Source organism: Centruroides vittatus, unplaced genomic scaffold (genome assembly GCF_030686945.1).
Source record: "Centruroides vittatus isolate TY-2023 unplaced genomic scaffold, ASM3068694v2 contig_349, whole genome shotgun sequence".
NCBI classification, from domain to species: Eukaryota; Metazoa; Arthropoda; class Arachnida; order Scorpiones; family Buthidae; genus Centruroides; species Centruroides vittatus.
The window spans coordinates 3,340,693-3,353,478 of NW_027122172.1; the positions used below are offsets into that span (position 1 = coordinate 3,340,693).

The 12,786-nt window shown below is 37.8% G+C and overlaps 2 protein-coding genes across 4 annotated transcripts in view; one reads left to right on the plus strand and one right to left on the minus strand.

Annotated features, from left to right (window-relative positions):
• The first annotated feature begins 5,647 nt into the window (after nt 1-5,647).
• LOC136974455 (uncharacterized) lies at nt 5,648-7,115 on the plus strand. Its single transcript, XM_067269365.1, has 3 exons — nt 5,648-6,006; nt 6,120-6,277; nt 6,335-7,115. Exons 1-3 carry the CDS (start codon nt 5,688-5,690, stop codon nt 6,548-6,550), a joined length of 693 nt encoding a protein of 230 aa, XP_067125466.1. The 5' UTR covers nt 5,648-5,687; the 3' UTR covers nt 6,551-7,115.
• Nucleotides 7,116-8,067: 952 nt separating this feature from the next.
• Nucleotides 8,068-12,786, minus strand: part of LOC136974452 (uncharacterized) — a 66,729-nt gene continuing 62,010 nt past the window's right edge. For all 3 annotated transcript variants that reach the window (XM_067269358.1, XM_067269359.1, XM_067269360.1), the window contains 3 exons: nt 11,464-11,520; nt 9,237-9,331; nt 8,068-8,189 (listed from right to left, as the gene is read on the minus strand). In XM_067269358.1, coding sequence (XP_067125459.1) covers nt 8,098-8,189; nt 9,237-9,331; nt 11,464-11,520 — 244 coding nt within the window. In that variant the 3' untranslated portion in view covers nt 8,068-8,097. The remainder of the gene's footprint in view (nt 8,190-9,236; nt 9,332-11,463; nt 11,521-12,786) is intronic.

Here is a 12,786-nt window from a genome sequence, read left to right on the forward strand (position 1 = left end):
ACAACCAAACGAATAGAACTAAAACAACAGTATTTTAGTAATAAAACCAGATAATTGTCGTATGTTTTTGCTTCGAAATCGTATAAACCTCAAACCAGGGTTGGTCCACGGGGATACCGGACATTCCCGGGTGGGCCAAGCCAACCGACCGTCATTTAAAAAATTAATACAAATAATAACATAATAAAAATAAACTACGACGCTAATATTTTGTCGACATGCTGCAAAACCTCGAGATCTTTGCATTGCGCAGGGATCCGCCATTTTGAAACTGTAATACTGTTCTTTGTGTATTGTTAAAAGACCTTCAGGGGTACTTCTCAGCACTGAATTTAACAAGCCGTATATCAAGGAAATAAACCTACAAAGTAGAATACGAGTAGTAAGAGACAAGCTGGTAAATTATTTCGCTTTTTTTTTATTTTTCTCTCTGCCCCATAAATATTAAGGGGGTCCATTTTAATCGTATCCATCGTGGATTCGGCCGGGCCCCTTATGAGGACGGCGAAATACGGGGTCCGACGCGGAACTTACGCTGGCCTGGATAATTAACGCTTTTAACGTAACGTACGATTTTGACGCGTTTAAGAGGAAGTCCGTCTACATTTGCGAATACATAACCCGGAGAGACATAGCAGGAGGATTAAATCACCTCCGGATATTTTATAATGGGAATTATAAGTGTTAATTAGGGGAAGTGCGAGTAACTCCGGACATTTAAATAAAACACACAGAAATATAAAATAACAAACTGAAACGTTTATTTTCAAACACAAAATATGTTTTAGAATTTTGTTAATCATTATTTAAAAAACAGAAACATCTCTTAATCATTTAAATAATAATTATCCTACACAAAAACTTTAGCTTCTATTTTTAGCTAACTTTTACCCGATTGCTTAGATTCTGTGCTTTCATTAATAGTAATCTAATATATAAACGAAGATGTTTGTTTGTTCGCTATACACGTCTAGGCCATTCGACCAATTGCTACGAAACTCGGCAGTTACGTTTACACACTTCTAACTTAGATCAAGTCGTACATCCCAGCCCAAAATATTTATTCAATTTCTGTAAATCAACTAATTTCAATTAAATTAAATTTGCTCATTTACATGTAGTGCCATCCATTGGCAAAAAAATTTAATAAAATAATAAACTAAATACAATTCTTACAAAATATTGCATTCACTTAATTACAAATACAATACCTGATTTCTGAACAATACTTTCTTAATAAGTGCCCTCCAGCAGCCGAATGGATAAAAACAACCGAACACCGATAGTTCGTTTGTCCTAGGTTTGGGCATGGCCAACGGCAATTTTCCGGGATTTTTACACGTTTAGTAACACCTAAATAGGGGCCGGCTTTACATAAAAATCTTCCGGGATGCCCGGGATTTCCCCGGACAGATCACTCGCGTGTGGCATTGCTGTAACCAAACAAATCAAACTAATTCTAACCAGCAATTATTTATTGTGACATCGTCAAAATGCGGGGCTGCAACTTTTCGTCACGATGTTCTCAATTCTTTTAGTGGTGGCCTTGCCCCTGCACATCATACTTTTCCTGTTAGCAATAGAGTCGTGCGGGTTTGGAGGGACTTTTGAATCGAAAAACGTAACTTTTGGTCCAAACCGGAAGTTCGTATATAGTTAATCTGGACTTCCTGCCCTAAGCTTTCCATATTTTGTCTCGATTTATAACAATATACTTCCCAAGTAATTTATACAATCTGTTGCAAAAATATAAACACTGTATTATTACATAAAAGCAATTATTCTCGCATTTTGACAAGATTATCTTTATTTAAACGAGTTTTATACTCAGATTTTCGGATGTTAAGGTTAGCAACTTCGATCACATGTGAGTCATCGCATCCTATAACACGGAACACTTTTCAAATATTAACAATAGATGGGTATTAATTAGTAGTTGTTGACTATTCTCTCTTCCGGGAGGAGGTGAACGACTACTTTTGGTCGAATTACTTCAAACCCCTTTCGCAACAGTCCCGGATTTCCATCGGGTCGGCGGATGGGGGCATTCGAATAGGAAAATTACATAATACGAGATTGCCGGCCTGTTTCAAGCAGTTTTCGAGGATGCCGAGTTTAAATATTTGGTCCGTCTTTCGCCAAATTTTGACTGGTCGGCAGATTACCGTTTCATATTCGGTTGCGAATGGCACAATTTCTGTGCGATAAACTCTCATATAAGATAACTTTTGTGATTATAAATCAATTACTATAATATTATATTATATTATAGGGTTAGAAGTACGAAATAATCTAATAATTTTAACCTTTGTTATTTTTTGTCGGGATCATCTGCTAGTTAAATTATAAATGGAATCAAATAAATACTATTAAATCGTAAGATATGTTTAATGATCAATAACGTAATCAATACTTAAGTTTTGTACGTGATTTTCTCTTTTGAAGTTCGATAGGAGCGGATGAAAAATTGCTAACGGGAACAAAACTCATCGTAACGTGTATCTTACTCGGCGCTGACATCACTATTCATTTGCATTCGTTATACTGTACGCGTTGTGGAACACGTTATATTCGATACGCGCTTCGTTGCCCAGTAGTTGGGGTGTCCGGAGCAAGCGTTGCGACCAGCGGTTTTTCCACACCTTCGAGATAACGTCAAAAGAATAAAAATGAATAAGGGAGATCGGTCGAAACTATCGATTCCAGAAATAAATTAGCATTGTAGACATTTTTTATTTCCAGTTTTAAAAGTAGCCTATACAAAATAAAGCACCGCCGTATTATTGGTATCAAACGATTTATAATCGAAAGTAATAAAACACGCTTCTGGCCACGGTAAGAATGGCTTTCGAAAGACGTTGGCGTAAGGCAGAACTCGAAGCGATACCGGAAACGCACTTTCTGCCATAGCCACGACCGGTCGCGCATTGGTCGAAAATCGGGATCGGGGCGATTATTTTCGACCAATCAGAAATGTTAAGAATCGAGAACTTCACGTGGTTGTTTCCGATTACTGGCGACAAAATGAATGTCGAGTTAACTCGATTTCTTCACTACGTAATTCTTTGACGGCCGGAATAAGTAAAAGCATTTTCTCTGGCGGCAGCGGATCGGTGAGGAAATCCGACCATTTCGACGGAGGGCCTCGGTTAATAGTTTCCGGCAGAAACCGCTCTTTTTCTTATTTACATCTTAATTCCCAACGGACTAGTTCGAGAGCTCCGAGTGAGAACTTATCGATCCCGTCTGCCCCAGCGACGTCTAGGATCTTCCGACTGTAAATTTAGTGGACGGAATCCCAGCGAGGGGGTCTCCGAAGGAGAATAACCGTCGAAAACGTAACCGGAAGAAACGCCAAAAATTAAAATCCCAACGAAGGATGGACACTTCCTAATCGGGAGTGCCCTCCGCACCCAATAATATGTTTACGTGGCGTCAAACGGCCACCAATACTTTTCGGGCCGGCCATGGCCGAAGGAACCGAAAAAATTACCGATGCGGAAAACGATAGACGAGAGAAGAGGTGTGAAATACATACTATGTTTATACACCGTGTTTCAGTGCGAGGTGCACTCCCACGAGCTATGGGTAGATAAGCAAAATATATATTTAAAACTATTTTTTAATTTTTTAAATTACTTATTAACTTTTCGAGATATGAAGTTCTCCGAAATGGGGGGGGGTTATTCCCAACCGTCGGGATGGCTAACGTCTATCCGTATGCGGGTGGCGGTTTTGAGGAGGCAGAAAAACAAGCGTTTCACATAGAAACCGTTTATTTTTGTCGAAAATGCTTACATTAATTTAGCAACGGTCCTTAATTAAGTTCAGATCTTTAGGTTGTCTTCGGGAGTTGTCGGGAGTAACTATTTAACGGGCCAAAAACTCGCATCCAGGGGAATTAAAACAACACGAGTAATTATTAACAATACTGTATTTATTAATTCAAATTAGCTACAGATAAAGACAGATTTGGAATTTATTTTATTACCTTAAGAATAATGGGAGAAATAGAAATAATATTGTTAATACCTGTACTAAAGAAAAGAAGCTAACGCATGACAGTACCAAATATTCGAGCTAAGTGGCTGTGTTTTTCTATGAGTCGAATCATAACTGCATGCATACTGTAGCGTTTGCGTGTTACGTTCGGTTACAAGTGTAACACAAAGTAAACACATCGCGAGCGATCGACCAAACTTGGCTTCGCGATCGACTTGTTGGCCACCCCTGGTATATTCGATGCGTTGGTCAAAGTCGTAAAAAACTCTCCGGGTTTCGGTATTCCTATCGCGCACGAGTACTTCGTAGTGGCTTTATATGTCTCCAGAGTGGCGACTGAGAATTCCTCTGAAAAATCTACCGGATTCTCTTTTCTTCCTACTATCGGCGCGGGCCAATGCTGCCAAAGACGGGAGTTAAACTCGTCCTCTAGAACCACCACCCCATTCGATATTCTACCACCCGACGGCGACGGTATGGCTATACGTTTCGAAGTCGTCTCTACGGCCCGTCATCATTACCACGGTCCCGGCTTCGTTATAGTCCGGCGACGAGTGGCAGACTTTCGGACTAACGAATTCCGAAGACTGGAAAATAGCCAGCGGCCAAAGAAATCCTTCTAAAGCCGGACGGCCGCGACGGTTGGGGCTTTTAATTCGGGCCGGCAACCTCGACAATTTTTGGCCGATTAAAATGGAATTTTTTCCTGGTATTTGCGGGATTTACAACAACTTTTAGTGGAAATTTTCCAGGCTAACGGCCGATTGCTACTTACCCGGAGCGCGAGTTCGGTGGCGAAAACCGGAAATAGACTCCTTCCCGGTTGACGGAGACGGTAAAACGCAAAATCGCTATATTTAGACCGGGACGAACTTAGATTTTTATTCGTAAATTATATACAAACGTAGTAAAATTTACGTAATTATTTTAAGGATTATGTTGGCAATCCGGACATTTAAATTAAGGACAGTTGCCGGAATAAAGTCTTACGGGTCGCGCGATTCGAGTACGTTTACGTTTACAAATTATTAGCGAGGTTGAGGCCGAAGTTTTCAACGCGAAAACGTGTACGTCGGACGTTCGGCGCCGCTTTCCCGTAAGCCTAAAAGTTTGACAATGGCGTTTGGAAAGTCGGTGGAATCACGCTCGACATTCCAAACGCCATTGTCAAACTTGTATTTTTCTTTGCGGCCGAACTGCAGACGGACAGAAGTCGACGGTTCCCTTATTTAAAAGACGACAAATCGCGAGTAATTAATTTACGGCTCGGATAACGTCAAAATAACCGCAATTTACGCCAGTAAACAATAATAAAAGCGGTCCCGGAGAAATTAAGTGGCTAACGGACGGAGCGGACACCCGATAAACGAAGCACGTGATGGCGTGAGTTCATCGTTTTATTACTTTCCCGTCCGAGCGATTACGGACGACCTCCGACCTTCGGTTCCCGACTTTTTATTTTTCTGGTTAAGAAAGAGTTGGACGGACGATCAAATCGAATACTTTAATTAATTACCAACGTCTCCGACGATATTTGCGTAGAGCATCTTCCGAGCTCCGACTGCAACGGTTAAAATAAGTACCAATGTGGCGGCGCCTCTCCCCCGAAGAGGAACGACCCGTCTTTCTATAAATAGACCGAGCGGGGGAGAGATTCGTCCGCCTAGACGGTCGCGCGCGGCGAGATGATGTCGAGAAGGTCGGCCTGTTTCGTCCTTTCCGTGGTCCAAACGGTCTGCGGATGCTGTTTACTTATACTTACGGCACTGAAGGCGAGATTCCAGCCTCCCGCCGACCCGGACGTTAATTCTTACGCGGTCGGCGCCTTTTGTTTGCTGACCGGAATGGTGGGTGCCGCGGCCTACAACCCCCGAAGATCGTCGTCCGACGACAATCGAGTCCGCGTCTTGTTTTACGTCATTTTCTGCGCCTTTCTGCTCTTTTCCTTCGATTCCGTCGAAAGAAGTTGTCCGGATTCGTCCGGGAAGAATCTGGACGACGAAAGTAAGTAAATTTCCTTCCTTTAACCCCGGCCGATATTAATGGACCCGCGCCAATCTACCGAAAAAATGCGTTTAAACGGAAAGGAAAATTAATTAGCGGAAGTTCCCTCGTAGAAAGCGCCCGATTTTCCGTGCTGCTGATAAAATTGCTGCTGTCTTACGGAACTCGCCTGGCGGCCGTACTGGGAGTGGCGTTTTCCTGTCCGCAACTGAAAAGCTTCCTGGCGGACGATCCGTCGTCGTCGTCGTGGGATAAACCGGAAGGAAAGCAGGTAGGACCTCCACCCAATTTCTCTGTCCAGCCGGCATTCACGCGTTTTGTTTTTCAGTACGTCCGACTACCGGAAGCTACGAGACACGTTCAGGAGGCGCAGGGAACGGGCGAGAAGATTCTGGTCGTCACCCTTCCCTACGACCGCAAGGTCGTCTACGCCGTTCCCGAAGACGGTTACGTTATCAGACGCCAGGGAGCGTACGTTGCACCCGCGGGAAACTCCCGACTGACCGCGTTTTTCCCGTCCTACAACAGAGTTCAGACGGACTGACCGACCGACCGACCACCCGCTCTGCCCATCTCGCGCCGAAAAAAAAGTCAAAACGCTCGAGAGGTCGAGGAGAGAAAAAACAATTTTTATTGAATTTTTATCTCTAAAAATAACTCCAATTTTAAAAATTGTATTCTTTGTTTTTTAATTATAATCATAATAATAATAATTCTTTAATGTTTTAATTAAAATTATTATTACATATTTAAATAAAGGAAAATATGCAAAAGGATCTATATAATAATATAGTTGAATTTTTATCACATGGCATAGACACGAACTTAAATAAAAACTATTTTTCTTCTTTTTTTTGGGCATCCTATTATTTAGACTACAAGTTTGTATTATACATTCCGACATTTAAAATTATTATTTTGAAGATTCGATCGAAAATATATAAATATATATATATATATATATATTTATATAGCTATACAGTATATAAACTTTGATTCTACTCGGATGCTGGGCAACAAAGTTTGCGATTAATTATAATAAAGTATATAATTAAATTGTTAACACAATTAGGAATGGAGTCGAGGCGACAAAAGAATCTATAGTTTATTCGACGTTACTTCTACTATATATATTTTTTTTTAATTAAAAAGATTCGGAAAACTTGAATTTTACAGCATCGTTTGACTGTCTGTCGATTTTCTTTTATACATTCCGATCCTGTCTAAAAAAACGGTTCTTTCGCTGGTATTTTACCGTCGGGTTTCTCCGTTTTTCAAACTCCAAAGTGTATTTTTTTCGAGTTTACGCTACGAAAGAAACGACGTGGGAAGCCGTTTTTTTTTCTTTTTCCACCGTCGGTCGGTGTAATTACATACGGCGTAAGTAGAGTTAGGTTAATTAGAAAACGACTGGACGTCGTCGCTCGATTAGTCCGGTTGATCCGTCGGGACGTTATTTTTAATATATATATATATATAAACTATAGTGGAGAAAACAAATATATGTAACAAATGCTATATAATCTAATGATAACGACCCACTCGGAAAACGACGAGCGGAGCAATTAAATTTACAAATTCTTAACACCGATGGATATTTTGTAACTACGAAAGCCACGCAACGGAACTTAGGAGTCCGTCGTCCGTATTTCCGCCGGCGAAAAGTAAGATTCCGAGAGAAGAAAATAACCGAAAACCGTAACGGGACAGACGAGTCTCGCGCCGGTCGGGCCACGGTGGGGGGAGAGAATACGTGCAATTTGGCATGGATTTGTCTTCGACGAATACGAAGAGAAAAAAATATATATATATTAAAATCGATCACAGCGGTCGGAATCCACTTTCTCCGGCCAAAGAAGGTTTTCCGTTACTCCTCCTCCCACCGAAGTAACGGGTGTCTACCGCGCGGAAGAACGACGACGTTTTCCGCCCGCGACCTACGACATTTATATATATATATAAATAGGTTTTACCGGGGCTTAGTTAGTAAGGGGGTCGGTTTGGTCCGTGGCGCGGTGTCGACCGCCGGCGATCACAATTCCAAAAAGGTAGATAGAAAAATTGCGAAACGACTAAAGGTTGTATTTATTGTCAAGTTAACTCGCTGTATTCCGTCCATCCGTGATTGGGCGCTCCCAATCGAAGAATGCCCACAGATCGATCTTTCGAAGCGGTTATTAAAACTGGAAAAGTTATTAAGGAAGAGAATTCTGACAGGTTTGCTCGGAGCGACGGCAAAACCCTTCCCGAAAAATAACTTTCGCAATATGTTTATTCGGTTAGATTACCGGAAGTTAATTTTTACCTCGGCGGCCATTAAGTTTTCCGAACATTCTCGCTTAACGCGTTATTGAACATTCTCGCTTAACTCGTCTTTGAAATCGCCCAGGCGACGAATGCAATTTAAAAAAAATTAATTTTATACGGAATAAATTAACTAATACATTCTTAAGCGCTTCTTTTCCGCCGTCGTCTAAACCGGGGATGGGCGACCTTTTCCTACGTAAGGGCCGCGTACGAGAGAAAAGAGGGGTGGGGAAATGTCGGTAAATCGCAATTCTTCATTCGTATATAATTATAAACTAGCGTAGGTATACTTAATTTAGCTTCTGACACGGACGTAAACGTAATATATCGGAAATATTTGGTTACATATTAGTCACTGCTAGTTTTAAATTAGATTCGGTGTGTCTGTTAGCCGGTTTCTTGTTTTCATTTTTACTAAATTTATTGCGGAAAAACTATTCGCGTACGTAAGTTGTAGAAAATAACGCCCGAATTTTTGCCGCGTACTTCCTTAAGCCGGAAAATTGATATATTTATTCGTATTTTATGGCACGCGGGCCGCGGGTTGCCCATCCCCGGTCTAAACTGAAACTTCATTTTAAAAAATTAGCGGGATTACGTTTTACCGTAAACGAATAGGGACGGATATATCTTCAAATCGCCGTATAACAAAATTTTTTAATTCATTCGTTATTTATGTAACTAGAAGATTGGTGAAAATTTGCGATTTAAAGAATATCAGAAATATATTTAGATTTTTTTAAATGTATAATTACGTTTGCGAAGACGGCGGTAACAACGGAAGCTTCCCTGTTAAAAACTACCGGCGGACGATCTCTAAAGAAAGTAGTCATTACGTAATTTGGGACGTGGGAACGGGATACTCCCGGCGGACTATTTTACCTCGTTAACAAATAAAATATACCGAATTAAATAAAGGATACATTCGTCGTAAGGAGATAGATCCATATCTTGAATATCGCCCCTGTGACAATAGACTTCGCCTAAATATTCGTGATGATCGGGATAACGTCTGTACCTGAAAAATTTCATCTGGTTTAAACTAGAATATTTTGCCTTACCACCACGAAAGTCCGTTATTACGTATTTTATCTTTAGGGGAGAGCGGCAAGTGGCCATTAAAGTATTGCCGGGTACGTTGAAATTCTTTGCCGCTGTAGCGTATGGAATTCCATCGTTCGTACAGCATTAATGGCCTGCTGCATCGCATGAGAATCCCAGCCCTGCTGGTTTGTTTTTTTCGTCTGTAATTGATTTGCGTAAGGTACATGTAAAATGTAATTTTCTCTAGGTAACCTTTAGTAATCTTAAATTCTTAGGCTTTAGATTAAATTAGATTTAATCTTTATTATATCTTAAATTACTATATCGATTTATTACAGTTTTATTGATAAAATAATGTAATATAGTTTTTCGGGCCGAGTGGCCAGGTAGGTGGCCACTTTACCTTCTTAGATGCCATTACACAAAATCGTGTCTAGACTAAAAACTGACCAAGCTACTTCACTTTATTCCATAAGGTTTTAAAGCCAAAAGCGTACTCTTTCAATGAGTTTAAAGTAAATAATTATAAACTTATTACTATCTTAGATAAAATGAAGTGTATCATCATTTATTTTACATCAGACAAGATGAAAACTACAAAAACTTTACTAACACAAAAAAAAATTATGTTAACCGGCTCGGATTCTCTTATAACACTTTCGGCTTCCTGCCGAAGGAGTTCGAATGCTTGCCACTAGACAACGGCATCGTCTCGGAAAATAACGGTGGATGGCCACTTTTATCTCACTCTCCCCTATATTTCATTTATTAATACAATTAATGATTAACGAAATTAATAAGTGCTCAAATGTTCCAATATATTTTTATTATAATTATATCTAGTTAGAGTTCTACCAAATGAGCCCCGCCACAACTCGGCTCCGCTCGACTAAACTCTGTGCAAATTCTTTACGCTTACTCTGTCTTATGTAAGCAAAGGACCCGCCACTAAACTAGAATTTTCACTAATTTTGGTCTAATTATTTTCACTATCGAAGCCAATCGATTATCGGATTAAATCGGTCTACTAATAATTAACGTTAGTGACGATTTAATCCCGTAATCGCTCGACTTTAATATAATTGTTGGATTTTGAGATGTTTAATTTCACTGTATAATGTTTTCGCTTGGTTAAGGCCAATTTATAATTTCTGAGAATGAAAATGAGAAGCGAATATCTCTATTCTCTACCAGTACGCATTCTTACTTTAAACGACGAAAGAGAAACACACACCTATCTTAGGCATCTGCAATTTAAAATAAGGCACTTTATAGCTACAACCAAAAGCACCCTTTGAAAGCATACCAGTCATAAAATTTTTAAAAGATGAGAGTATATGCAGTTAATTCAAAAAGAGAAAAGAGAATATTGTAACCTTATAAGAGAAAGTAAGGAAGACAATCTCAAATTACATTTTTTTATATTTGAAGTCAGTTTTATATATATATATATATATAAAGATAATATCTATTCGGATTCGATTAACCGAAGACGGTATAAATAATGAATTACGACTCACCCTTAAATTCTCTGAATTTATACTCTAATTCTAACCATTTAAATTTTATCAGCTGGTTGCTGAAGACACAAAGAACTTGGGGTTATCAACAGAAAGTAATTCTGTCAACTTTTCTCATTAACCAAAAGAAAATAGAAGTATGTCATCAGTAATGTGTGAAGTGTTGTGCAATAATCCTATTTGGTGTTGTGTTCTTTTCACTTTTCTATTCTCACTAAGTACAAACAAGACTTTACTGTTAATAGTATAAACTAGTCCCAAAGCAACTACAATAAGCAGCACCTACCATACCAGGTAAATACTATTCCTTCATTAAAATATAAATTTCCAATTAAAACTCATGTTTAACTTCATTAAATTTCCAGATCACATTTTTAATTTATGAATATTAAAAATTTGGCTCATCTACTATTTCAATACTTAAAAAAAACTAAGACACTATGATTAAATGAAATTGATTTGTTACTGACTTTATGACATTAGAATAAGGGAGGATCAGAAAATTAAAATTTTATGAACTACTTAAAATAAATCAACCAATTAAAAAGGATTAATTAAACAAAAGTTTAAAAGTTGTTTTAATTACCTTCTTACAACTCCTCCGTCGCATGCTGTATACAGTAAACCACCATTTGATGTATACCTGTATTGACATAACATTAAAAAGCTATTTTATTCCAGGAAAAATTTACGTTTCTAAATAAAATTATGATATGCATAAAGCAAATAAAATAATAATAATAATAATTAATAAAAAATATTAAATTTTTACTATTAAATTGAATTTTCTAATATGGTTTATTTAGAAGCAAATCATGAAATATTAGATTTATCAAATTCAATTTAATACAATTTTTCATTTATGTAATTGATGTTAAGGATAAAATTTAGTTACCAAGCCAATCTATAGTTAATAAATTACTTTTGAATTTTAACAGAATATCAAAAACTGTTACAATGGTAATAAGCAAGTTACAATTTTCTTCGATTATTAAGCGTCGGCAAATTTTATCGTATATTACTACAGAGAAAAGACACATTCACCATATATTATATCCTGAGTTATAATTAGAAGACCAACCTTAGAATTTTGGAAAAAGTAATAATTTAAATACCAAATTTTCGAATCAAATTATCAAATTGCATTTTTTACCGTAGGCAACTACTATTTGCTAAAAAAGAATTTGCAAATTAATTATAGTATTAATTTTACTTCAAAATACAAGTGCATTTTTGTTAATCTAAACCATTTGTTGTATGAGGTTATTTTGATTAGTGGCTTATTATATATATATAAAAGGGCACCCAAATTGGATTATGGATAAATAAAAACCTATCAAAATTGCACGTGACTCAATTTTGGCTTAAGTGATACAAGGAATGATCATTGCTCAAAATATAAATATACTTTTTACTAAATTTTAATCTGTGTAGAATTTTCTATATTTATTGAATGATCTTAAAATAAAAGAAAAAGGCACGAAATAACAAAAAGTATATGTCGAGCATGGGTGTTCTAAGCAAACCTTCTTTGCGCTTTCTCACTTTGAATACCATTTGATGGGTTACTTGCTCAATTTCAAGTTCGACATTTTCAAACTCTCTCTGTACTTGTTTTATTCATAATAACATTGAAGCAGTCATTTTGAGGAATACTCTAGATTATTTTTAAAACATGTCAATGCATTTGGAAAGCAGATTAATTTTTCACTGTTATAAAACAAACTGGGGTGAGACCAGGAACATAAACATGTAAATTAAAGCATAAATGCCAACAGATATAAAAAACATATTTTCTAAATTTTCTGTCAAAATGGAATACAAAATTGATTAAAGCAAGTTTCTTCATTTTATATGCTGAAAACTTTTCTATTGAAGTATAGCCAATAAGAGAAGTCTCTCACAGTGA

Bases quoted from the DNA above. Each gene is read 5' to 3' on its own strand.
- LOC136974455 (XM_067269365.1), top strand. From the start codon at position 5,688: ATGATGTCGAGAAGGTCGGCCTGTTTCGTCCTTTCCGTGGTCCAAACG. The intron at 6,007-6,119 runs GTAAGTAAATTT...GTTCCCTCGTAG, and splicing joins GAAGAATCTGGACGACGAAA to AAAGCGCCCGATTTTCCGTG. The intron at 6,278-6,334 runs GTAGGACCTCCA...TTTGTTTTTCAG, and splicing joins ATAAACCGGAAGGAAAGCAG to TACGTCCGACTACCGGAAGC.